Source organism: Lepisosteus platostomus, chromosome 3 (assembly GCF_059453375.1).
Source record: "Lepisosteus platostomus isolate fLepPlt1 chromosome 3, fLepPlt1.hap1, whole genome shotgun sequence".
Classification (NCBI taxonomy): domain Eukaryota; kingdom Metazoa; phylum Chordata; class Actinopteri; order Semionotiformes; family Lepisosteidae; genus Lepisosteus; species Lepisosteus platostomus.
The window spans coordinates 10,558,260-10,586,017 of record NC_142613.1 but is presented as its reverse complement, the minus strand read 5'-3'; the positions used below and the strand labels follow the sequence as shown (position 1 = coordinate 10,586,017).

Here is a 27,758-nt window from a genome sequence, read left to right as displayed (position 1 = left end):
TGCAGTTCTGACTGGAATGCAGTCTGGGATACTACTTTCTCTTTCTTCAGAAGCCCAACACACTCAACTGTTTTGAACTTGCATGCACAACATACACAGCAGCACACCGGCAGTGCCTGTTGAAGACTGCTCCCTCCACACTGCCACAGATACCTCAGGGTGTGGCCAGAACACCGTGTTCAGTGATACCGAGTGCTTCTAGACATAGGCGACTTAAGGAGCTGTCACAAAAGTCACATACAAGACTTGTTCCCAGGAAGGACTGGGACTACCAATCTTCTGACACAATGTCTTTTGTTCATATGTCTACCTGAATCCAAAAAAACATATTTTACAAGGTTGGGAGCAGATTGAGATTTGCACTTGGTTACCTTCACCTGCAAAAATTGTTCTTTAGGGAAGAAGTACAGCTAGGTAACATCTTGTCAGTGTGGACAGTGCGACAGCATGGTAAAATGCCTTTTCTCATCTTCAAATCTTGTTTAGTGACTTGTTTTTTTCCCTTACTTACCTCGTGCAAGCTCCTATTTTTGGATGTTGTGCGGTCTTAAAAATGAATTTTAAAAAATAAAATGAAATCACATTAACTCTCCAACTTCCATCCAAAATAAAATGAAGAAAATGAACAATACAGCTTTCACAGGTTATACGGGAAACTAAGAGCCTAAATAGTCAACGGTCATGAGTAATAAGACAGATCTAACCAAGTTTTAAAAATACCACCCTTCGGAAAGAACTAGGTTTCATAGAGTTTTATACATTTAAAACTACAGTACTTTCACCAACAGTTGAACGATTTACTCACTATTGGCATCAGATGTCCAGATGTACAAACACGTTTGTATACCCTCAAAATATCCATTCAATGCACTTAGCCCACTTTTATTATCACACTAAATAATTAAATGGTAGTAAACTGAAACAATCAACTGCAAAACACATTGTCCAAGGGCCTGCTTCTGTATTCTTATTGTCAGTGAAGCACATCAGTGTTGTGTAAAGAACACTAACATAAACAAGCTTGCACAGACATGTCAGAACAGCAACAAAGAACACAATATGTTTATGAACACCACATTCATAATTTACTGAAGACTGCCAAATATACAGAATGAATTAAGAACTATTTTGCATTCTGTAGAGTTACTGCTGCTGTGGGAGGTATCGATATGACATTTTGTCCGTCTGTGAACAAGCTTCATATAAAATAACCTGAATCTTTTTAAGACTGTTAACAAAGCAGTCATGTTAGAGTGAAGCAGGTAACATGTTCTTGCATAGTGAGCACCAGATCTTACCTGCATCTCTGGCTTCTGAGTAATCAATGAACCATCCAGGGAGTATGTATACAATGTGAAGTCTTCAGGAAGGAGAATTCTGCAGGACAAAATGGTGATCATGGATGGCATTGCTTCTACTGCCAAGCAAATAAATTAACATGGTAATTAAATTCAACTTCATTGAATTATTTCTGTTTTAACAGCAAATTTTGTCAGCCTACATATTCAGGACATACCACCCTCCCTCCATACAGAATGTTAAGAGCATTACTGTCGTGCTTTATTTGCAGATAAAGACAAACCCTCTTTTCGCTGCTCAACAAAACGCCCAGGCCCGCAGTGTGGGGTGAATTTCATGCAGGCCTCCAAGCTCAAAGCACTAGCAATACAAAAGAACACTCTTCTCTCAACATTTTTAGATGTCCCGCCATACTTTTTTACATACAGCAAACTATCCAAAAGGACTGGTGAACTGGTGAACTTGACATTCACCTTTTCTATTGCCCAGACGCCTGTGACAATAAACTTTAAAGTGATTTTATCTCATCCCACCCAGTCTCAGCATTTGTCTTCCCTCTATTGCGTCACTCATCTGCCACATGGCCCAGTGATGGCAGCAACTAAACTGTCCTCCGAGGCCACTGCTGTACAGGTGAGAGCTCCATGTTACATCTCTGTTGTCCTGCTTATAAACTAGAACACCAAGGGAATATGTGCACCTTCTTAGCTGAGAACATTATAACTGGGGCAGTTCTGCCATAAGGCACCAGGCTTGTAACCTGCCTCAGGAAGATGGAAGAACACTATAAAGGAAAGCCCCATTTACAATACCGCAAGCATTTTTTATGTGGTTTCTAAAATGTTTTTTCTGTTAACCATGAGCCGAAACGATGAGGCAACTGCTTCAAACTGAAGCACTGGCTGTGGAATTAAAGTCAAAAGATTAACTTTGAGAGTTTTCTTTCATCAGCTTCAAGATGAATAAGGTATTTGTTCATTCCTGAAGAGACTGCCCCTATTTTTGTAGAGAATCCTTTATCGCAGACTGACTTCCCGTCTCATCCCATGCTGTGTAACCCTCTGTCACCATACTCCCTTTATATTCCCTAATAGGATATTAGCTATACCTGCTGAAAGCAATTCTAAAAAAAACAGAAATTATCCCATTTCAACTGATCAGTGGGAAAAGAACATCTCAGGGGACAGAGCACACTTGTTCTCTAAAAGAAGAATTTTAATAGATGGCTGTGCTCTCATTGCTGACAAGTGGGCTGCTTTCTCGACAGTTGCTGCATAAATAAAAATGAACGTTTAATGTTGAAATCGATCTAGCAACCAGGAGCCAAGCTGAAGCACAGTGCTGATCTCGGAACCTGCTGCAAACACATTATCACTTCTTAGCACAATCCCGCAGCTATAATCATTACAGAATTCAAGGTACATTATTTTTTATAGTTCGTGTCAGGACTACAGATTGTGTTTAATAACAATAACAATAGTTATGGGGCATTTTCCCAGCCTCAAGGCTAATGTACATTAGACGCAACAGAGTCTGTGAGCACCTGCTACCTACACTGGGCAAATCAAGAATTGTACATCATCATAATCTTCAAATGAAAACTGTCACAGACATAAGAATCTATGATATGTCAGCAGGATTTCATTACGTTTTAAAAATACCAAAACCAAGTTTTGCTTTATCATCCCACAAATGTAAAGCCAAACCATCGTTCTAATCACCCAAAAGCACCAATCCACGCCTAATTTTTGGCATTAACAATTTCCTGCATCAAAACTCATCAACATTTAAAAGGATTTCAGTTGAATAAACAGATGATTCCTAATGAACATTTTAACATTCTTCTTATTTCTCCGGACCCTTTAATCAGCTAAAATAAAAACAATCTTCCGTCGTGGCACTTGGAGGACTCATCTCTTTCAGTCTTCTCGGTCTTGGTAAACGAGTTGCTGGAGTGGTGACCATATTGCTGAGCGAAGGGACGGCACTCGTTTCTGCAGGGGATGTGGTGCACATGTGCACATGGTCCCAACAGGAAGAACAGTTGCAGACGTGGCAGCTTTCACACCAGCGTTGGGTGTGAAAAACTTACACTGGGTCTCAGCTGCATTTCCGGGAAGATGACTGCCAGAAAACCACCACATGGCCAGTTTTTCCCAAGCCCTGCTCATGGAGTACCCCTGTCTCTTCATTCTAACTGTGCTCTTTATCAATTAAGCTTACTGCAGCCTTAATTGCACAGTTCAGAATAGTTCTAGCTCTTAAAAATTTGAAATGACCATGTGTCCTACGCCAGGTGCTGGGATTCAAAACTCCTTTAAATTAGGTTTCTGTCCTTTGTTGGAGGTTCTTTTTAGAAATTTAGAATAGTCAATTGTTACTACTTGTTAACAGAAGAGATGTACAACAGCCATTTGTCTGCTCCCATGTAAAAACCCTGAGATAGGAGAGGATGAGGATCCTCCAGGCATCTACTTTGACCTGCCCACCTTCGACGGACTCCTCTTTCATCAAGTCACAGACAACACAGCCCCAGACTGGAGCTTCAGCACTGACTGGAGGAGAGGTGCGTCCCTCACTGACAGTGCCTCATGCCTGCACATGCCCAGGAAGCCATGGGGTTTGCCTTGTCGCCAAGATCTGAGAAAATTGTGCTCATCTAGTGCCTCCTTACCCTTGGAGACACTCCAATTGTATTCCACCTCTTGGGAAATCCTGCTCACAGTTGGCAAGTGACCTGGCCCAGGTTCGAACCGTGATCACACAGCTCAGACTGTGCCCTGCAAAAGCCTTTACTGGTTGAGCCAGTCTGGAGGTCAGATTGGGTCAGATCAGGAAGCACGCAACACTAACCAAGCTTATTCTGGGGAATGACTGACAGGGCATGTGTCATCTCCTCCTACTTCTGTACAGCATTAAATCAATGAATAATTAGAAAGCTAAGAAAACTTTGGCACAGCAACAATTCTCAATTAATTTGGAAAAGAGATCTGTTTACTACATTTTGTGGAAAGAATTAAAATCCAAGAGATTATTTCTGAAACTAAAACCTGACTGACACCAACCAAGCAAAGTTAAAATCAATTGAAATAATTTAGGGTGTAATATGAAAGCTGAGTTATAACAAAACAATGGAAAGCCCTGCTATAGATGAACCTTGGCTTCTCTCACAATGAGGTCATGGTACTTAAATTCTGACACAAACAAAAACATCTTCACCCTAATTGAGAGCAGACTGAAGTTTGAACTTCCAACGTGACTTACTCATTCTTCTCCAAGGTGACAACATGATCCCTCCCTTCCAAATGGATGACATAAGATACCTGGAGGGAGAAAAAAGACAAAACAATATTTGATCAGTTGTAGGCCTTAAAAAAAAAATCAATAAAGAAAGAGTGTGCAGGTTATCCATTATTTCCTCAAAGCCCATTAGAAAAGGCTGTTTGCTGGACTCTGAAGCTTTCTCCAGCACATCTGCTAATGGCACTGATGGGAAACTCCAACAGAATGCAAGATTTTTATCACAAGATAAATCACTGTGCATCTGTCATTCTGATGAAACAGCACAGACCTTTCACTTCACTTCCACTTCAACAGAATTGCAGATACGCACAAATCAGATGTCACAGCAAACCCTGTTCGGTTCATTTTAGTTTCTGTCACCTGAAGCACAGATCACTGCCTTAAACTGTCCTAGTTCCAGCAATCACTGACATGGCTCCATAGACTGCAGAATCTTATATGACACAGATCATGTCCAAAAATAACACACAAACCTCAGTGTCACTGTACATTAATATGCTTTATGTGATGTGAGAAATACCCATCTTCTATTATTTTTCCACCTTTACTCCTTTCACAAAAATGAAAATACCTTTGAATTAAAATAGCTAAGTAGTGGGAGAACCATACTGTACTATACTCTCGAGTTAATTTTCCTATCACCTGCAAGCAGGCAGTGTTGAAAAAGGAATGTGTGTTATTCAGAAAAGGCAAATAAATATTAGACCAATCAATTAATTTATAGGAACTTGCATTTCTAACCAATGTCATGAAAACAAATGAGCTGGGAACTTTCAAAATCGTTCCTAATGATACAACAGAATTAATCTGGGTAGAGGGGAATGACAAGACCTGATGAAGGACCTAAGGCCATAAGTAGGTATCCCAAGGTCACTATAGTGGAGAGCAGACTGGGCTCTATAGCCTGGTGGGCTCTTGGTTTAAATCTGGGCAATAGCATTTAGCCAGATGTAAGCAGGAAACTGCAATCAGTGGAACAGAACTAGCCTGAGCTCCGTCAGCTTGTAGAGGGAGAGGGTATCCTTGGCCTGCGGAGCAAGAAGATCACCAACCCCCCCACCTGCAGCCGATTCTGATGAAGCCTGCAGCATGAGAAAAAGTGTATAGCTTGACCGCAGCACACTCTCAGAGACGCACATGCTTTATGTTGTCTTAATCTCCCTTGTGCGAATGCAACAATCAAAGCGGTTACCAAGGTGATTAAAAACTGCTCAATTTCAAAGACGGAGGAAGAAACGCATTTGTAGATCTGCCTTTTCTGAAAATAACAATGCAATAAAAAATGAGACTCCCGGAAACGGATGGATTATTATCTGTCTCTAGACGGCACAGTACATAATTGCTATTTTTGCTTATACTGTATGCAAGAAGGCAAAGGTCCAGCCAGGTAGCCGGGTGGAGGCAGGGCTGGGAAGCAGCAAAGGTGCCAACAACTGGCTGTTCATCACCACACCACACAGGAAACTCACCTCTCTCGCTCATTTCCCAAACAAGCCTGTCCCCTCCGTCTCAACAGTCATTTTCCAGCATTCCAGCAAAGCTGCCCGCACCCTCAGGTCCTCCTATGAAGACTGCCTGTGCTGAACTGAGGTTTGGCACAGTTCTTTCCCAGCCCTGTCCTGCAGACCCACATCACCTTCTAATATGTGCTCACTCCGAGTTCCCAGTTCTCACATCATTCACTTAAACAGACCAACATTTACCCCAATTAGGTGATTTCATGACTTTCAGAATTAAACAGATAACCAGACATCTTTACCAATATATTTTCTGAAGTCTAAACAATGTTTAAAAATGTCTTGTTGGGCAAACAAGTTAAGTAACAGAGCTCAGGTGGAATGAAAAGCCAGAAGACGGGGACAACCTCCAGGAGCAGACCTAGGGAATTCTTGCTTTGTCAGATTAACTTTTCTATCCAGCGGAAGAAATAAATTATGTATTTATAAAGGTATCGTCTTAGTTCATTAGACTCAAGACATTTACTGAAACATCTTCATTTTCGGAAGATTAATTTGCAAATAATAACTACGTAACTAGCTAAGATTTTATAACTATTCTGTATATCATATACCATTTAAAATTACACAGCATAATATGATTTTACCCTATTTGGGAAAAGCTTTTTCTTTTAAAAAAGTCATCCGTAAGATACTACTAAGGATTAGTTCACAATGTACAATGATATAAGCTTTTGTCAAACAAGAGCTGATATTAAAAGTGCAGCAGAGGCAATATGTAGGAAAAGAAAGAAAAACCCTTATTATATAATCTCTCTAGGTCTCTGTGAGTAATTTAGTTCAACTGCCAAGTAATTTAGCCTGCAATGAAATCTAGACAGTAACACAGTGAAAAAGAAAGACATTATCATGTTAATTACACTTCAGGGGGAGATAAATTAAAAAAACGAAACCAAATGAGTTTTTGCTTCATTCATTTCTGAGCGCTATGCCCTCTTAATATTAATATTCTTCAAAGATATTTACAATGAGAACAAAACACAGGTCCATGCAATCAGCGTCATTTCTTCGAAAAGCTAGTTATTCATTGTAGCATTATCTCACCTTCTAAAGGTATCTGTGGAGATGAAGCAGCTCTTCTGGATGTTCATTAATTTCATTATACAGCAGGTATTATTATCAGTTTCTCCTGATAGCTTTTTCTTCAGCCCCCACACTGATGCAGCACCTGTTCTTGACAGATGGCTCCTATAAAGCCCTGTAGTACTTGGACTCCAACTGTAATAGGTGTGATTTGGCCTCAAACACCATAGTGCACAGCCAACAATGAAAGCTGGAGATTCTGAAGAGCAATGGCTCCTGTCAGTTTTCTTAGATTGTAATACGGTCGCACAGCTACTGCATGAAATGTTTTATAGTAGCGGCCTTTGGCACAATGTTAATGGATTTGCAGTCACCATAGTAAAATGTTCAGTGAAAAATGGAGATACTCAACCCAGATATTTCTGCACAAGTGCAAGGTGATCAAACTTAATTCACATAGTTTTAGGGATAAGAAGTTATCACTCTCCCCAAAGAAAACATATACTGCTCCATTTCCAAAATCAGACAATAAAATCAAAGTGATGCAGCTTCTGAATTGCATTTAGTGCCTGAACATAATCTAATGCAAATGCTCATTACCTCAGACATCACCCATTTATTTTACCAATTAAGCATTAACAGCACCACACCAGTGCCAATCAGTCATGCTAAACACACAAAAATCCACTGTAGAATCATTTAAACAGAGCTATGTGTCTTTCCCACATTTTTATGAGGAAAGGTGATAAAACAGTGATAGAATCCTTTTTAAACCTAAAAATGTTCTACAAATGAACTACACCAAAATGGCATGGCAGCAAAAAATTACAGCCTGGGCTCCTTCAGCTCACAGGTACAATGAAAAAAGAAACTGTGCCGAACCCAGGTTTAAAGCCTTCTCATAGCTCTGGATTTTAAAGTCAACCCTGCCCTTAGCTGATCTGCTAAACATGTATTTTATCCATATCTTAACCATATCGCAGCTTCCTTTCTTGTTTTTTTTTACTCCAGCCTCTCCCATAAAACAGCTCACCAGGGCACGATTGCAAAAGCCAATGACATCACCACGTGCCAGCGTGTCAGAGTTCCAAAGAATTCCTAAACCAATTCACCTCCACCAAGGGCTGTTTGCAGACCAGTCACACAGCTCATGTTATCATCTCTTTGGTTCCCCCCCCCCCCCATCTGGTGAAGAAATCAAGTTACCAGATCTTCTCGGGGAGAGGAGGACAAGTCAGGAAACTAGTTCTACTGAATGCAAGAAGTGAAGTTCTTATCCTGAGCTTGCTCATTCCATACAGCCCATTTCTGCAAACTATATAGTTGCATATTTACTGTACATCTTTTTCTGTGTCAGTGGCTAATTTAAAACACCTCCTGTCAACACTCTACAAGTACATTAGGAGAAAATCACAGGCCTATGCAGTTGAAAGCATAGGGTTAATAGGGTAATGTGAATGTGATTTGGAAAAAATATCTTAGTCATATGACCAGCATAAAGAACCTCCCTAAAAGGACAGCTGGCCAATGTTCTAGGGAAACTATCCATAACTACATTACAAAATACAAAGGCCTGCTATGTTAATATCAACACAGCCAAAGAGTGGAATTGTCTGGTTTCCCACAAAACAATTTTGCAGCAGAGGTAAAAATATCAGTGTACTGTACATGTTTGTATAACAAACACTACATGACTCACAGAATGAAGCTATCATATACTATTGGGGTTGTGTTTTCTCCGTTTTGTGCTATGTACATTACATGTTACCATGTGTATGTTAATCCTTCTCATGCAAATAGGAATGAGCTTTGCATTTTTGAAGCTTTTTGGAAAGGGAAAGGTAGTCCGGTTAATCAGTGACCAACAGTATTTGTATTTGCAGGTTTCTGCAATATGCTTCCATGTTTCCATCACAATTTTGCTGCATTTAGTTGCTTCTCATCAAATAGTTTTTCTTATACAGTACTTCAACAGAACCCTTTTCTAGATTAAAAGTGGAGTAGATCTTTCTTCTTTCTACTTTTGAGGCAGAGACATAATTTGAAAGCTGACAAAATAATCTAGCTGTCACAGCAGCTGTGACATGAAGAATCGATAAGAAACGATACTGATACTTCTTTGCTGATGCTCTGAAAATTGTATTAGTAATGTGTTTGGAATTTTCAAAAGGGGTTTTTAATTTAAATCATTTGCCATTTAACAATTACATATTTCCCAAGTTTATTTGAATTGCCAATTATTACTCCTCCCAACCTGAAATCTCCAATAACTGGGCTTAGAGCAACAACCCCTGTACCCACATGAAAGCAAAAGGAAGTTTAGACAGGCTCCATCAACCACCCATTGGGAAATTCATCTCTTGGCATATTACAAACTCCACAGTGACACAGAGGAGTTTCAGAGCTGATTGGAGGAGAGTGTTCCTCACTGCCATCATATCGAGTCTGCAGACAAACAGGAAGTCATATTGGTCACCGTTTCCCTGGAAACCGAGGAAGCTAACAAATATATACGCCATACCCCTAGTGCCACTGCATTACCTGTGTCGCCACCTGGAGCTGCTGGTGATTCGACGCAGCTCGGTCTTGTGTAGTCTGGATTATAGAGCTCAAATGGCACCCGGAAGTGAGAGCCTTTACCAGCAGAACAAATCCAGGTCTGGAGGGGCTTTGTTTGCCAGGGAATTCCTGCTTATACATTACGGAAACATACTATCAAATACCAGATGTGTAATTACAGAACAGCAGTTGGGCTTAAGCTTTAAATTGTTGTCAATTCCAAAGGTGAAAGACTTACCCAGTATCAGGTTAAGCCTGGTTTATTTAAGTGAGTGCTTCTGTGCCTGTCTGTCTAGCCGTGTGCGCCAACGGCTTTTCTGCTCAGCAGGAAGCTGCAATTCCAAACACCCTCCCCGCACACCAGCACTAATGAGGGTGCTGGGAAAGGAACACTCCATATAATGAAGCCATCACCCCAAGAGCACAGTTTTGGTACTCAAGAGCAGCAATAGATCGACACAAAGACCAGCTATCGGAGAATGCTCTCGTTTTGACTTGCTGGGCCCCAGACTGTATGGTATGCAAAAGTCTTATTACTGTACTTATCCTATAATCCCTGTATCTGGGGGCTGCAGCTGAAAGTGTGAGAGAAGCCTGGAGCACGCAGTGTTGCAGAGTGCATGCGCTGCTGTGTTAATACCTTGTCAGAGGCAGCATGGCTGAGGTCACGTCGGTGTCTTCCTATTAGCTGTGGAACCACGACTTCATATGCAGACAGCTGGGAGGTCTGATGAGAGGCCGAGCCTGAGAGTGAAAGGCAAAACAGAAAAGAAACTGTCAGTGAGTGCCAGGAAGAATGTTTTTACAAAACACGAGCACAATTCAAAATGTAACGATTTCATGATGCGGAGAGATTTACAGACAGGCCAAGAAACACACAGTAAATGAGTAAAATGGAAGAAAAAAAAAGTGAACATTATGAGATTTTACTTTTTAAGGATTATGTTATACCACAAGAATTGAAGGCCCTGACAAATGAGAGTGAACTGTGAATGTGCCAGACAGTATCAAATAATCGGCGGCATGGTGGCGAGGTGGTGAAGCACAGCTGCCTCGCAGGAGTGTGGCCCTGGGTTCAATTCCTGCTCTTAAGTTTCCTCCCACAGTTCAAAAATACACAGGGAGGTTAACTGGCTTCTGGGAAAACTGTCCCTGGAGTGAGTGTGTGCGTGTCTGTGTCTGTGTGTGCTCTGTGATGTCTTGTGCCCATTGCTTGCTGGGACAGGCTCCGACTCCCCAGTGACCCTGTATTTGATAAAGCTGTCAGAAAAAGGATGGAAATGGCTACGTCCTCATTTTTTCCCCTTTCCCCCCCTTGTTACCTGCAGAATAACAGAGTGACTACTGTATGGTCATTTCCTGTGCTGTGAGTTTTGAGGGAGAGGCAGTACAGACAATACAATGTGGGGCATCCTCTGACAGGAACCCGACTCCCAGATAAGGTATCAGCAATTTTAAATCACGCACTATGTGCAAGTAAAAATACTTTTTAGAAAAAAAAGCAGTCTTAACCATTTAAGTAGACACTGGCCAACTGAAGTGTGAGGAGACATTCCACAGATACTATTTTCATCATAACCTATGATAATGTGTGTGGGTTGCAATATTTCAAGCACTTGGAAAGGTCAAAAATGACAGCAGACCATTCAGCCAGCTTCATTTGTTTATCCATTAACAGCTTACTCATCTTACAGCCCGGTCAAGCCTTTTTTTCAGAGCAGTGATCTATGGCATGCAATGAGATCTGATGTAAATGTTTGCAAAGTTGCATGTTTACGTTTGCTGCATTTACAAGTCATTAAAGTTTCTTTTAGTTAACTGTATATGTAGTTTTAGCAGTATTTTGATGCTTTTTCACCAATCAGATGCTCTTGCAAATTGAATGTTTGCAACAGAATTATCTAGTTAAATAAAATGGATCTAATTACACAACTGAAGCCACACAAAAAAGAGAGATTGTTTTAATAGTGCCCTCACACACTGTGGGTGTCTAAATAAAAAAAAATACTCCGCAAATCTCAAGGAAAGCTTCAGTGTCAAGTTCTGGTGTGGCCCAAATTTCTTCAACCTTGGGAGGGCACCAGAATAACACTAGTGGCTTCCTCCAGAATCAAGAGTGAAACACGAACCAGAGGACAAGCGGATACTACATGGATGTACAGAAGTGCATTTAAAACTAAGAGCAGATGGCAGTTCTTTATCGAAAGGGAGGATGAAACAAGCTACTCAACCATATTAGTGAAGCCAATTGGCTTGTTTCAAGAAACATCTGGATGAGATCTTTGGATTAATAAGCTATTAACTACCAAATGAGCTAGATGGACAGAAAGGCTTCCACTCATATGTTCTTATTGGAATCCCATAATCTGTTCATCACAACTGATGGCACCAATGGGAGCAGAATGACAGATGAGTCATCTGGACTTACTTAGAAGGTGGCTTAAGGAAAGACCATACAGCATGGTTAGTGGCTGAATCTCTTTACAGGCTGTGAACTGCAACAAAGCAAGGCGACTCTATTGAAAGCTTCCACATTGAAGCCCAGTCTAAACAGTGGGCTCCATAAACTGGCAGTAATACAGTATAAAAGGGCTGGAGTTCAGATATGTACAGTATAGGTTTCGCATGTCTACACTTCCTCTTTCTAACTGTGCAGAACAGGAGGTATTGCTGTAGGCTATGAAGTAAGGAAACAACTGGGGATGATGAATCGGCCAACAACAGCAACAAAAAAAAAGAAAGTACAAAAAACGTTTAAGAAATAGACTGCAGATTGAACAACAAAGGCATTACATTTTTTACAGAGCTGTCAGTGTTTAGACTGAAATAAACTACACAGCCATGCTGTGGAAACAAGTGCAGTGGTGTGATTTGGAGGTTATGATTAGATCAGCGTTTCCTTGATCCTGAAGGGTCAAGTGAACCCGATGGTTTCAATTCCAGCCGAGTTCACTTAATAGAACTATCTCACCTGTTTTAAGAAGAGAAAACCATCAAGCAAGTCACAATAATCCAACTATGACCTAGACATAGTGTCCAAATACATTATAACTACAGTGTTCCCACCTTGTAATCTCATCAGATCTCAGATGGGGCAGGGATGGGTGTGGACATTACTGGGATGGGAAACTTCTAAGGAAAACCAGACTGCTTTTGAAAGAGCTCCAGAACAGCCCAGTAAGAGCCAAAAACCGTTAAACAACATATTTTAAAATCTTAGAATAAACTAGACTATTTGAAAAAAGCAAGCAATCCAAAATATACAATTCTAAAAGTTCTAATGGTATTTTAATCCAAATAGATCTTATCAGGACAACAAACTCAGCACAGTCTTCAACAATCAATAAAAAGGTTAACCTGAAGCTGTAACTTATTGAACTGCAGTACAGTGTATTTGAAAGTCATGTTATAACCCAGCTGTCGCTTCTAACTTCACAGATAGACCCCAAGGTAAAAGCTTGCAAGCAAACTAAATCTTTGAATAGTGGAAAGCAAACGTGGACAAAGATGTACCAAAAGATTTTCCTCCTTTATAGTGTGCTTTTGCATTCATTTATTAATCATACCTGTAGTTTCAGTGAAGTCAAGCTTGTCTTTAGAAAAGATGTTAAAAAAAAAACTCTGAAGCAGCAGCTGGCCTTGAGTTTGAAACCTTTCTCACTGAGTCAAGGCCACACGCCAATTTTCAATGTAAGAATCAGTGCCAAGAATTAAATCTGAGGTTAAAGTTAGAATCAAGAGCTTGAAACTGAATGCAAAGCAATTCTGTCAATTTACAAAGCACAACAACTTTACAGTTTGTTTGAACTAAACTAAAAAGACTGGGGCAGTAGGTGTCATGGTCATACTTGTCTTATTAAAAAGCAGTCAAGAGTTTTCTTAATTAGTAGAAACGAGACTGTTTTGCCATTAGCACTGTCTTGTGCCTTTATTATTGAATACATCCTAGAAGGAATCAAGGGAATTAATGTTATCTGCCAAAGGTGACTGGGATTTGCCCAAGAGGCAGTGCACAATTAGCACAATCCAGATGAGAGTAGTGGGATTAGTTAGCCAAGAGATGCTTGAGTGTCACCACAAGCCTGCAGACATCAGTGAAGGATGTATCTTTCATCAAATCAGCACTGAACCTCCTGTACATTACGGAGAAGTGGGTGATGTGTCACCATTACATCTTGATGACGATGATACTTTTGAATTACAGAGATTGTGCAGGTTGGAGGAGCAGACCTGCATTTCCCCATTCTTCCTGTGTGTGTACAGGGAGCTGAGATTTGGGTGGGACTGACCAGTCTAGATTTTCATAACCTGGACAAAAATAATAAATAATAGGGAGAAGATAGCAGTTGAAAGAGCACTCTGTCTTTCTTCTTTAGACTTCATGCTTCAGTCTTGTAGCTGCTACACAATTACTGCTATGAAAGCATTCTTCAGTTATTCTCACAGTGCTTTCAGGGAAAGGTTTGGAATAACTGAGGTGTCAGACACTTGAAATTAAAAAAAGCTGATCGAAGACTCTTTATACTGTCCTTTGTTGGATAAAGTGAAAGGAACTGCTTCGCCTTGCAAAGAAAGAAGAGATCTTCATTCTCAGAAAGAACAGACTTTTCTCATTTGATTGTCATTTTATAACATAACTCGAAAAGCACTGACAGTTAAAACGAAGACTGATTAAAACTCTCGAGGAGTCAATCAGTTTTAATTCTGTACAATAAGACTCATCATCAAAAATTAAATAAATGTTTCATATAGCTCCAGATACAATTGCAGAGCCTGTTAACCAATCTTTGCAACTATACAAAATGATTTAATTCACAGTACTATTGCTATACTCTAGGAAATGTACTTCACAAAGCATTGTGGTCTTTTTTCAGGTGCAGACCTTCAGTGGTGGACAAAGTCCATCTCCTCCAATACATAAATAACTTTGAGATCCTAGGGATGAAAAGAACAATAACAGCAAGAATTTGGCTATAGCAGGGAGTAATATGAATGTACTGTATTTTCCAACAACATAATGCCCTTTAAATGTAATGCTTAAATGTTTTCAAAAGCAATCTGCTTATGAATGTTAAAAAAAATCAGCACCATCTGAGTGAATACTTTCTAAATATTGAATGATTTACATAAACTGCACCTGTGATTTGGAAACAACATACACCTTTATTTCTGGTGGAGTAATCTGTCATCTCTCTTGTTCAACAACAGGCAACAATAAGGTGCAAAAAATATAAGCATCCTGGAGGCAAACGAGGCAAGAGGAGGAACAGGATGTAAATTAATCAGATTTGGGAGAGAGTGAATCTGGCTAAGAGCTACGTTCCAAATACTGAAACACCAGCTCAGCTACAATACATAACTAAAAGCACAAAAAGATCTGCTGTTAAAATGAGACATTATAAACTAAAAAACAGACTATAGGACTAGTAACCAAAAAAAATATTTTATAGCATATACGGTATAACTTTTATTCATATATAGTACTACATAAGCTCAGTTTATGTATGTTTTCTGAATAGGCACTTTCCATTCAGCAAGAATGAAAGTGTTCAGAAAGCGAAAGAATGAAAAATCTTTTGTTTAAAACTGTAACCACAGAATTAATGTTTTCAATTTTAGCTGCTAGTCTTAGAGAACCCTAGGTGAATAGTACATATAAAAAGTGACTAAACAGAAATTAAAAAGTCGGATGTGACTGAAGATTTATATTACAGACCATTCGACAAGAAAGGCCTAAAAATCTGAACCCAAGAACGCTTCCCTTATACAGCAAAGACACTTGAGGCTGAGAATGTTTTAGATGTACAGTACTGTAGCAACGCTGTCCAAATACACCAATGAGGCAATGCCCAGTGCTGTTCACAGAATTACCTTGTTTCAGGACGAAAATGGCTTCAGTGCTCTAGTGTTCAATGAACCGGATTTGTTACAAAACTTGAAGACGGCTTTTGTCTATTGTTTCTAGATCAGTACCTTCTGTGTGTGTGTGCGTAAGCATGCATGCGCCAGCAGAATTTCTCTACCTTCAGGATGGAGAACAGCAGCACGGTGAGAAGGAATTACCCTTGAACGCTGCCTCAGCCACCGGCAAATGCTCGTTTGGGGTGTGCCTTTTCTAATTGAAAATCTTTCATTACAGTAAAAAAAACACCAGGCAAAAATGGCAGCTGCGGGAGTTTACAGTCGCATTTCACTTCTGCTTGTGCGACTATCATTTTCAGCCTGTGTGTGGGAAGTGACAGGCATGCTAGCAGTGCTCCCTGCCAGTTGCCATGGCAACCTTCTTACCTTGCCAAAAGAATGCCTAAACGAATGCTTATAGAAACTGCAGCAGAAAACATTCAGCTGGAGTCTGCTGGTGACCAGTACCTACTGTACCCGTTCAGAACATTTTACAAGACTATACAGACCAGCTTATTACAGCATTACTTTCAATGAAAGCGTTTACATTCTACTAGCAAATAATACGTTTATGAGAAGTTGACTGGTAAGCAGTTAAACCAGTTTGTAATTTCTATTAGAACCAACTGGAATTTCCACTAAGGAAGGCTGAAATGCAGCCAATTGCCAGCCATATTGCTGAACAAATAATTAGCCTGCTAATTTGTACCACTTCCGCTGAGGTGTGATACTCCAGTTCACTGTGTAATGGCTCTTTGCTTTCTATGCAATACGGCAGGAAAAGATATGTCTGTCCATTTCAAGAGAAAACCTAATTAGGCATAAGGTTATACAGTACATCAGCTCAGACCGATGCTGGAATTGAACTTAAATTTCACTGGAACCGAAACAGAAAGCAGCACTTACAGTCACAATTGATAAAACGGTTTACAATTGTAAATACCCAAGCAGTAAGGATTAACTAAAAATGGAAGATAAATGATGTCTGGTGTGCCCAAGCAATAAAGGGGGCAGGTAAATAAAATGCACTAAAAGTTCTTTTAGCTGGGATGAAAAGATAGATCTATTGTCCAGTAGCTTGACTGACAGAGCTTTAAATTCTACTCCACTGCCAAACGCTCAAAATTCAGCTCTCCCTTCCAGCATGTCTCTAAGCACATAAAACATACAGGCTAAAAAGAACCACAAGACAGATTTCACGGCTACCTAAAAGGTCCTGGAATTGATAAGAGACTGCAGCTTGGGGAACTTATTATTTCCCTTCTCAATAAACACATCTGAAACTTGCAAATTGAAGCCCACGGACAAAATAAACAACTGGACAAGAACCCATTCTATAAGGTGCCCAGTGTGCCGCTGTTTGCCACTCAGTATATCCCAGAACGAATCTTAAAAGTTCTCATTGTGTAGCCAGAATCCATCCATATACGTTTAATTTGACAGTGAAGGGCAAGACAATGTTTTGATATCATGTATGCATTGCTCAGAGGGGCTGTAACATGAAGTTATCCTGCCATTTGTACCAGTGAGAAAACTGCTAGCATACAGCACTCGGCACCAACAAACGTCACTGAAAGCTGCAGCAGTAAACTTATCAGGATAATGGCAAAACATTTTGTAGCAGCTACACTGACATTTTATTGGACAGAAATGACAGATAAAAAAATCCCATAAGACGCTTACGCTATCAACAACAGGGGACTTTTCACTGGCTCAGGTCTAACAAACAGGGCATCCATAGCACAACTCTCACATTCTCATTTTGCAAGAAAGCAATTGTTATACCACCAGTAAGAGATCATCATTCCAGCTGCTTATGTGATCTATCCTGCTACATGTCATGTCACCATGAGATTTCAGGTCTTGAGCAATGAAGCACCATGCAGTCAGGTTGCCTCCAAGCATTACAATTGGAGCTTAATGGTAAATAGACACTAAATCCCAGACCATAAACACCTGGACTGCCGTACTGATTGGTCTGTTGTATGCAATTTGTGTGCCAAACTCACTCATGAAACTTTTGATTAATCAGGAAAGAGCACTCAGCTATACAGTACGTCCGTCATATCCACATGGAGTGACTCAGTTCAGCCTGCAACTTAGTCATGGTATAAAGGAGTGGTGCACTTGATAACTGGGGCATATTGGTTCCCTTTCTGTGTTTCAGCAACTCATTGATGAGTTTTTTTCTGCTTTTGCAGAAAATGTTCTGCTTATGCAGCAGTCCAAGTCACCAGTCTTAAGACATGGTTCATTTATATAATCTGTATTGTCTGAATTAATTGTGGTTTATCTTTGAACAAAGTCATTTATAACACCTGGACTGAGAGCATAATCTCAGTCATAATAATTGCTCACACTTATATAGCGCTTTTCTGGACACTCCACTCAAAGCTCTTTACAGGTAATGGGGACTCCCCTCCACCACCACCAATGGTGCAGCATCCACCTGGATGATGTGACGGCAGCCAGAGTGCACCAGAACGCTCCCCACTGATAGCTGATGTGTGGTGAGGAGAGCAGAGTAATGAAGCCAACTCATAGATGGGAATTATTAGGAGATGACATGATTGATAAGGGCGAACAGGAAATTTGGCCAGGATGCCGGGGTTATACCCCTACTCTTTTCGAGAAACACCCTGGGATTTTTAATGACCATAGAGAATCAGGACCTCGGTTTTACGTCTCATCCGAAGGACGGCGCCTGTTTACAGTATAGTGTCCCCGTCACTATACTGGGGCATTAGGACCCACATGGACCGCTGGGTGAGCGCCCCCTGCTGGCCCCACTAACACCTCTTCCAGCAGCAACCTTAGTTTTTCCCAGGAGGACTCCCATCCAGGTACTGACCAGGCTCACACCTGCTGAGCTTCAGTGGGTTGCCAGTTGTGAGTTGCAGAGTGATATGGCTGCTGGCGAAACTAAAGGCTTAAATAAAACTTAGAGGTTTACGTTATCCAGGGCAGCCCTGTACATCAACATGCCTATATACTGTACATAGTAGAGATGTAAATGAGGAAATAAAATACTGAATACCCAGAAATATTTCAGTATTAATGTTTTCTTATTGTGACAAACCTATCTTTCAGCACAAATACAGAAAAATATCCAAACCAAAGTTTCTGTAAATAGCCTTAGAAAATACAAAAAAAATGAAAACCCACAAGCTTCTAGAAATGTTAAGAAAAATCAAAAGGCTAGTCATTTATTTACAAAAGAACAATACAGTAGATGTACGATGGCAGACAGCACTTTCCAGCACTCTTCTGGAACAGTGTTCAGGGCTTGGTCTGTCAAAACAAAAAACAGCCTGTGGCATTCAAAGGATATTTTCCATTATGGCCTGAAACAAAAGATGTTCTCTGAATCTTGTCATGGTCAATACAAAATACAGTAATGAAACCAATACAGACAGTGTAGACTTTAAAAATCCATTATTGTATTAAAACAAAACTATGCATTATAGTTTTTAAATACTTAGATGTGAGGGGGGTACAGTATAACAATTACTAAACAGCAATCAAAGGATCTGAGATGATGTATTTGCTAAGGCTGTTTCCACTGTATAGGTGCTGTCAGAGTTGAGCCCAGTCCTCTCAGATTCCACACTATTCCTGATAATTTACACCTCAATGAAAAGGGATCCTGACTGGGAGGACAGTTTTTAGGAAGAAAACAGTTCTGAAAGCACTGCATAATGGATCATAAAAGATTTTCTATTTATAAAACACTTTTCCAATCCCAAGGATGCTGTACACAGTGATAGAGATCAGCAAAAGAAGAAAAAAACGGAACAAGAACATACAGGATCATCCGTAGGGCAATCAGACATAGGTCCTAATACAAAAGGTGAGTTTAAGGTTTAGATTTGAAAAGAGTCAAATAATTTGTCTCTTGAAGAGCCGGAGAAAGTGCAAATCATAACAACAGAGCAGCCTCTGCAAAGGCACAGTCACCAGAAGACCAAGATCCTGGCTACTGTGAGCAAAGGACCAGCCCCAACAGAACAGAGCCTACGGGAATGGAGCCTATTAAGAGCTTTAAAAGTCACTACCAAGGACTTATACTGAACACTTCATTTTATAGGCAACCGATGTAGAAATTTAGGTGTAGGAGTGATATGCTATAGGGTCTGGTGTGAATTAGAATTGTAGTTGTAGAGTTTTGGACATATTTTGGAGTTTTGGAGCAAAGAGTTAGAGAAATCGAACCTTTTTATTAAAAAAACGGGAATTAAACTCACAGCATCGGATATTAATAGAATTTGAGCAGATTCCTGACTGAATGGGGAAGCCATCCACCATCGCTGTAAAGCTCTCCAGCTTTTCCCAGCTGACATTTGCTGCCCGTCAATATCATTTCCGTTGTATCACTACTTATCTTCCAAGGACTTTGACGTCAAGCAGAGTATGATGTTACGCAGACCAGCGATAACTGACGGAGGCGGCAGATCCCGAGGGAGAAGAGGTTTTAACGTAAATCTGAATATCTGCATAACAATGAAACTACGTTTATAATCCGAGCGAGAAGAAGCATGTCAATAATAAAAAGCCATGGGCCCCCAGACTAGCTTCTCTGATGGGAAAAAGTCATTCTGCTTCCAAACTGTGGAAAGAATGGTTTAATTCTTGAAAAACAAAACGACAAGCGGTATTGTAGAAAATGGGAGGCGTTTGGACAGCTCGTTATTGTGAAAGCACTTCAGATCGTAGAGCCTATAAAACAGGCTTGACAACCCATTCAGCACCACTCAAGGTGTACAGTACTACCTGAGTCCGAGCGGGAAAAAAATATCACACTACTGCAGCAAAAACAAATGTTGTCATGTTTTCAGTTAAACTACAGCAATAAAGGACTTACTTTTCAATCATTTTCTAGAATTCCTCTGAACAGGATCTATCTGTCATTTAAACGATTCCATCCAGGCATGTTCAATAGCATTATCCAAGTATTAAATTACTTTCAAAAATCGACTGCCAGACGCCCTCCAAAAAAAAAAAAGAAGATGAAACTGAAGAACTTATTTTTTGCAACAATAACAATCGTAATAGGCGGCCGTTTGAGATCGAGTACAATTACAAATCTTCACAGCAAGCACAACAGATCGATGTGTTGCCTTTACGGTGAAAGACCTCCCAAAGCAGGACAACTGTTGTAGACCACAGAAAGTATTTGTCAAACCCGCTTCAATCAGACGATGCGTCTGTGGGACACCACCACAATCTGTTCCCGTTTAAAGCCAGTTACTGGAAACGCTTAAAACACACGATTAGACCGCCTGCCAAGACTGTACACCCAAGGCCCTTTATAACTACAGTAGATGATACTTAAACGAACAACTCTTCGTAAATGTGTAAACTATGTGGCAGCGTGCAGGTTGACAAACACTGGATGTTTTCCCACCACGGCAACACTTCAAGAAGCCCAATTTAACACAACTACATGGATTATTTGACACACAGGGAGACAAGGGGATTTTGTAACTACTGTACATGCAATCGTTTTGGGTGTACACACCACCCCGCTTTAATCTATACCGGCCAACCTCTTTATTTCCATCTCAAGAAAAGGACAGCAGGATGGTGTACGATGTGAACTGTATTTGTTTTCTTGGCAGGTATTCACTAACCGTATAATCGAAAACGTCCTTCATCCGAGGATGAAAAAAAAACAGCTGCGTCGTTTTTTTCCCAAAGGCTTCCCCAAGAACACCAGCCCCAATTCATTCACCTCGGTTACCTACAACATTCACCTTCAAACTGCCATTAACTTTTGAAGTGGACAATTAAATGGGTTGTATGGAGTATACAAATTATTCAGCAAAGAATATCATTACGGAACAGCTTTTAGAAACTCGCGTTTCTCAAAACGACCCGTGTAGCAACATAGCGAAGCACATGTTAGACGGTTACAAACGGTGGACCACAAAAGTTTCTCGGCAGGTTGTTGAACTGAAAAAAAGGCTGCATTTGTAGGTTACGACGGTGAGTATGGTACTCAAAGTGCCAGAGCAGCTTTGAGTAAAAATGTAGACTTAATTACTGAAGTCTGAATTCGTGAATAGATCGGCGTTACTTACTTTTACTACCGTAGGTGAACCCGTCTGAAAGCAAAATCCCCCAAAAAACGAAAGTAAAGCAGCTCTGGGGCAAAGTTTTACCCATCTTCGTTAAGAAATAAAGTCGGCGTAATCGCTTAACAACTCAATTCTTTTTCCTCTATCCAGGCGTTGCCTCCTAAGAAGTAGATGCCTTTTCCACATACTGTAGTAGACCACCTCCGACAACCTTTATCGAGCCATCTTTGTCTCTGTTTTTCTCTACCAAATTCCCAGATTATCTTATGAGCAGTTATTTTTCAAAGAAAAAAAAACAACAACAAATGACTACCATGTGCTGGCAATAACGACTAGATATGCTGATTCACTGACTTCCCAGCGTTGTTTGTCCGGACAGCTCAGGTTGGGCTTTCCATTGAGTTCGAGTGGAGTGGACTACACGGAGCATGCGTCACTCTACAAACGGGCCCGTAGCTAAGGTTAACCCTTCTTCTTCCGCGCACACAGGCGTACGCCTGGCACACGTACCGGGCAGCAGCAGCTGTTGAAGAAGGACAATTTAGAAAGAGGATACAAAGAAAAAACGTCGCTGCAAGCCCGCACAGTGAAGAGTAACGATGATTCTACTTCGGCCAGCAGCTAGCTACAGTTGTCTGTTTTTCAAGGACGCGCTCCTTACTCTAAATATGCTGATGGAAGTGTTTATTTGTAAGGTCTGTGGAAGAGGTTTCACATTTAGGCGCATTCGTACAAATAATTTGCACGCATGAATAAATGCATATCCCTTCCTTCAGCCGTTTCTTCATTTTTGACTGTTTTCCATTTAAGACCGTGCTGAGAATAAGCTACAGACCTCCAAATGCATCCAAAATAAGTAGTTATCGAAGTAAAATCGACATAGTCCATTTATGGCTGAAGTCTGAGCTGTAAATTCGACTTGTCAACAAATGCAGTAAATAAAAATATTAACTATCCTGTCATTCGTAAATAAATTTACTAGGACCATCATCTTTTATTCTGGAGGAGTAGAACGGTCGCAGCTGTAAGCAAAAGATAACTAATGGTTCAAATTGTATGCTACATTTAGGACTTGTCATTAGGATACATTGCCGGCCACAAAAAAAATACTTATTAAACATGTGAATGTTGAAGAAAAGCACTTTATAGATGGCCTCTCTGTAGCAGTGAGACTACAGAAGAAAAAACGCAGTTCTGCAGGTACTGTATCTGTTTTGTGCAATCAACCCTTTTGTGCGCGTTTTGTTATGTGCGTTATAATGGTATCTTGGACTTTTTTTACTATCCCTTAGCTCGCAGCCAATGGCAGTGGGTGGGTTGGACTTCCGCTGTTATTACTGTACAACATATACTGTACGTGCGAAACAAGAAAACAGCTAGCGTACCAGTAAAAGCAGAGCTGCGTTTTAGGTAAAACTGAATTGCATGTCCACTTTCCGGTTGTTGACAGATGTACGAAACACTTTTGCTGAGTTTGTTTTTGTATGTATGTCAGACGGAGATTTCTGGTTTGGTAAACAATACAGATTTGATTTCAATGACTCTTGGGCAGTAGCAGAAAAAACACGGTTGCTGCAGAGGCACTTGGGAGTCCAGTCCAAGGACGTTGCATTTAGCTCCTTACTAATCATAGTTTTTTTTTTTACAATTTTATGAGCCCTCCCAGTAATCTTTACGGTGGATACAGTTACCACAACATTGTACATCTGCATCCATCAGCATATGTCAGGTGCTTTAGCTCTGTGTACTACGCAGCTATGAATTGAAACCAGGAACAATGCACCAGATCGCTGGTTTCCATGATGCAATAATAACTACCTTTTAAAAAAGGTGCATTGAAGCGCTAATCGATAGACGAGTTTCTTCTCGGTGAAACTAGTGACGATCACAGGTTTCCACCAAGCGTTGCCCAAAACACAAATTATATATATTTAAGTTAACTTCCCTATATTATTTTCTTTAAGCCCGTTAAGGGATCTGCAAACCAAACTCAGTCGCCGAATTTCTTCGATTATAAACAGAAGGTTCGGGCCGGCCCGGGACTTCGCTTTCCCCAGCAATGGGTTCGGCTCATCGGACAGTGGAAGACGAGTTGGAGAAGATTCTGAGCGGTGAAGGCTCGCCCGTCCAGCGGTTTGATTCCGCTCCGGACCTGCAGTCGGTAGCATTAAGAAAAACTACCTGCTACATCGTCTGCGGTGTCATCTTTAACGAAAAGGTAAACGCGGTAGACCGGAAGATAGCTTTTCAACGTTTTGGATTCATTTTTTGTTTCGGAGAGCAGAAACGTGCCATTGCGGCATTAGAAACGTTATTTGTACCCGAGCCCAGCTAACCGACTGGACTTCCCAAACCAAAACTCTTCTGGATTTTAATTAAAAAAAATAGAATAGTACAAAATACAGTACTTTCAATCTTTATACAATAGTGAAGGGTGAAGTGTTTATTCAATAGAAGCAGGTTTCTTATTTGAAGAGCTTTGAGATTCTGTGGGATTAAAACGCTGTACGAATGTAAACAAATGTCAACTGTAAGCTTCCATTTAGCCAATAGAAGGTAATTACCGCCGTCAACTCAGTGGTAAATTGTGTATTTCAGTCTGTGAAAGCACTTAAATTGTCGTTTATTACTTTCAAGCCCGTGCTTTTTAAGAGTTGTGTATCACTCTCCTCAACAAGCAGTTATTTTATTTTAGTGCTAAGCTCCTGTCCTCTATGACCCTGTAGATTCATACTGCCATCTATTGGCTTTAAATACAAACGTTTTATGGTTCTGGTACCATTAGGTACAGCACACTGATTGAAGTCAATAAGTATTTTTTTTACATACATACTAAATACATATTAAAGTATAGAAATATTAACAGTGTCCTAAAGTGTTTTTACTTATTCTTTTACTTCCACTAGCCAAACTGCTCCGTATTTTAATATTAGAAACACAGCTGTATGTAGTTAAAATCCCACACAAGCTAGTGCCTACAACAAAGATTTAATGAGAAAAATATCGTAGTAAGGATTAGTAAATGATTATCTTTAGTTGACAATATGAGTGAATATCCAGTGACTTGATTATCCTGTGCACTCTGTGTCTCCGAGCCCTGCGGCACCCATACCCTGCATGCAAATGAGCGCGTTGAGGGATGCCTCCGGCCTCATGGTGTGTCTTGTGTGTCTGCTGGCCTCCTGCCTCACAGAACGAAGTGCTGATGATGCAGGAGGCGAAACCCGAGTGCCACGGGCAGTGGTACCTCCCCGCCGGCAGGATGGAGGAGAACGAGAGCATTGTGGAGGGGATGAGAAGGGAGGTGAGGGAGGAGACGGGCCTGGAGTGCGACCCGGTCACCCTGCTCCTGGTGCAGGAGAACGGCCCGCGCTGGATCCGATTCACTTTTCTGGCCCGAGCGACAGGTTGTGCAGAATTTATTACTGGCTTTTAGAGCTTGGTGCAGGGCAACGTGTTTTAGAACGACACTGGTGACCGGATGGAAGAATCGAGTTTGTGAGGCACTGACATACAAGGGGGAGGCACAGAGGTTAACATTGCTGCCTTGCAGCGCTGGGAACCCTGGGCTCAGTTACTGGGATTCTCTCGGTGTTCACGTGCATTGTCTCTGGGTGCTCTGTTTTCCACCCAGAGTCCAAAGACATACAGTATGTGTAGGTGAATTGGCTACTGAGGAAACATGACCCAGGCGTGAGTGTGTGCTTGTTTGTGTTTGAGTGTGCCCAGTGCTGAACTGGCATCTGCATCCTGCCATGTGCCTGCTGCTTGCCAGTATAGACTCTGTCTCCCCCGCCACCCTGAATTGAAAGAAACGATTAGAAAATGGATGAATGCAAAATTCAAGGTGGAGCCTGCCTTCTAAGTGGAGATGATGGAATTAAGAGATGAAATCAAAAGGATTTGATGCATCAATCCTATTACAATAGATTCTAATCCAGAGATCTCTCAGACCAGTGTGCTCAACCAGTTGTTAGGAGTTGGTTTCTCTGTCTTCCTTTTCAAAGCGCCTTAGATATTTCACCACCACTCGATCAAGTGGAGTATACAATTGATATAATGGACGCAAGAAGCACTGCAAAGTTTATTGCCTGTAAAAAGAAGAGATAAAAAGAAGACACGAGATGATTTATAAAAACATACAAAAAATTAACAACAATCCACCCATTTCCCCCTCTGACCCTTTTAGTGGTTATGAATGAATTGCTCCAAAAACGTCGTCCAGTTCCGTCTTGAGAGGCGCCCCGGTACTGTTCAAAGATAAGAGTTCTCCGTGAAGTACAGACAGGGCACAAGGCGAAAAGCGTCCAGAGTGTGCGAACCAAAGTTTTATTTGCAGCAATCTACAAAGGAAGGAGTTTTTATCAAAGACGGTTCTGTGCGTTGTACCTGTATAATGGAAGTAAGCCGGTTAACAAAAGAAAGTACACCAAAATGGTCAGAGATAATAATGAATCAGACAGGACAATATTTCACTTCTTCTGTACATAAATAGGATACATTTTCTTAAATGAACCCATTAACAGTGAGAGGGAAAACAGCTGTTGGCGACACAGAGCTTCATGACTTATAAATTAAAAAGTCTGAGCTCTATGTTTAATACCAAGTGAGTCATCTGAATGGATGACACTCTTAGCAAACAAGTGTATTAAACAGCTATTTAAAGTCTTTTAAGTTATAAGTAATTAAGCATGATCACTATAATCAGTAGAAATGCTTTAAATTTGCATATATTTAAAACAGGAAATGTGCAATATATACAAGTAGGCTTATTTTTTCTTGCTTACCATGTTCCCAGCAGCCTTTTCTTCAAAGCAATCTCTTTAAATTCCAGTGAATGGAGTTACAGAACATGACAGCTTGCACTGTTTGCCCGCTAGTTAAATTGTATTATTAACGCACTTCTGTGTGTTCGCTCCCTCTCTTTCGCAGGAGGAATGATAAAGACAGAAGCAGAAGCTGACTCTGAATCGCTGCAAGCCCGGTGGTGGGACAGGCTTTCCCATCTCCCGCTGAGAGCGCGGGACATCCTCCCCCTGATCGAGGCCGGACTGAGGTATAAAGAGGAGCAATGGTTCCCTCCCACCCTCCCCGTGGACATACCCTGCCACCTGCTCTGCCAGAGGCTGATCCTGACATTTACAGACACCAGCAACCACCTGTGGCTGCTGCTGGGCACCCAGGATGACTTGCATCTGCCCGTCACCGTTTCGGGCATTGGGCCAGCGGAGAGGTCACGGAACCTCGCGTGGGCCATCCGCAGGCTGGTCAGGGAGTGCATGCCGTGCTCTCAAATCACCAGCAAAACCCTGGGGGTTTTCGGACTCCAGCATCACGGGAGGGACCCAGGCAAAACGGATGGGATATGTTTCAATGTGCTGATTTCCATCGAACACACCAGCGAGACGGCCAGCACAGGGAACCCCCCAGTACTAGAAAGCGACAAGTTTCAGTGGCACAAAGTGGAGAACCAAGATTTGAAAGCACAGCTGGAGCAAAGGCAGGACTCGAGATCTGTTGTTCCAATTCATAGTATATTTTAATTTGAGGAACTAAAAAAAAATAAAGCAGAGAAATGAGTGCCAAATCTCAAAAAGACATTCAGTTGCACTTTCAGATGCAGGTCTTGGTGTATTATATACTGTACATGACAAAACCTCATAATGAGAGGGCGTGTCCTGGATAAATCCCACCTTGGGTTGCGCAGTCTGGCCTTTCTTTCTACTGTAATTCAATTGGTGAAGCAAGTTCACACGATCTGCAGTGTAGCAGGGGTACAGGCACGTAAGCTCAGCCTAATGTGACTCAGGTGGGTGCTGCACTTCAGTGGTGGTACACGTGGGTCCCCTAAGTTTTGTAAAGTGCTCTGATATTCTTTGGAATGAACGAAAGCACTCTATTATTAATGTATCCCTTTAGGCTTGCTGTCATTTTACATCAGAAAATAGTTAAAATTAATAAATCACTCGTGATAACTTCTTGAGTAAAGTACTGAAAAGGGATGTTTCAGTGCAAAAGGTTTTTGCCATTTTTATACAGTCTGCCTTTGCACGTGGCTTAAACGATTTGCAAAAACACT

General features: G+C 41.0%; 2 protein-coding genes across 6 annotated transcripts in view; one reads left to right on the top strand and one right to left on the bottom strand.

Annotated features, from left to right (window-relative positions):
* Positions 1-22,126, bottom strand: part of LOC148674350 (disintegrin and metalloproteinase domain-containing protein 9-like) — a 61,191-nt gene extending 39,065 nt beyond the window's left edge. Inside the window, exons 1-4 of one of the 2 annotated variants that reach the window (XM_088624456.1) lie at positions 21,683-22,126; positions 10,342-10,445; positions 4,564-4,622; positions 1,299-1,377 (exon numbers count right to left, since the gene is read on the bottom strand). In XM_088624456.1, coding sequence (XP_088480582.1) covers positions 1,299-1,377; positions 4,564-4,622; positions 10,342-10,445; positions 21,683-21,767 — 327 coding nt within the window. In that variant the 5' untranslated portion in view covers positions 21,768-22,126. The remainder of the gene's footprint in view (positions 1-1,298; positions 1,378-4,563; positions 4,623-10,341; positions 10,446-21,682) is intronic. The other variant, XM_088624455.1, reaches the window with a different exon arrangement.
* An 871-nt stretch (positions 22,127-22,997) lies between these two features.
* nudt18 (nudix (nucleoside diphosphate linked moiety X)-type motif 18) lies at positions 22,998-27,276 on the top strand. 4 transcript variants are annotated; one of them, XM_088624458.1, is made up of 4 exons: positions 22,998-23,089; positions 23,701-23,897; positions 24,873-25,086; positions 26,612-27,276. In XM_088624458.1, the coding sequence occupies exons 2-4, from the start codon at positions 23,739-23,741 to the stop codon at positions 27,220-27,222; spliced, it is 984 nt and encodes a 327-aa protein (XP_088480584.1). In that variant the 5' UTR covers positions 22,998-23,089; positions 23,701-23,738; the 3' UTR covers positions 27,223-27,276. The 4 variants fall into 4 exon arrangements, with proteins under 4 accessions (XP_088480584.1, XP_088480585.1, XP_088480587.1 ...); XM_088624459.1 differs by having other exon boundaries at positions 23,004-23,089; positions 23,644-23,897; XM_088624461.1 differs by having other exon boundaries at positions 23,005-23,089; positions 23,704-23,897.
* The last annotated feature ends 482 nt before the right edge of the window (positions 27,277-27,758 follow it).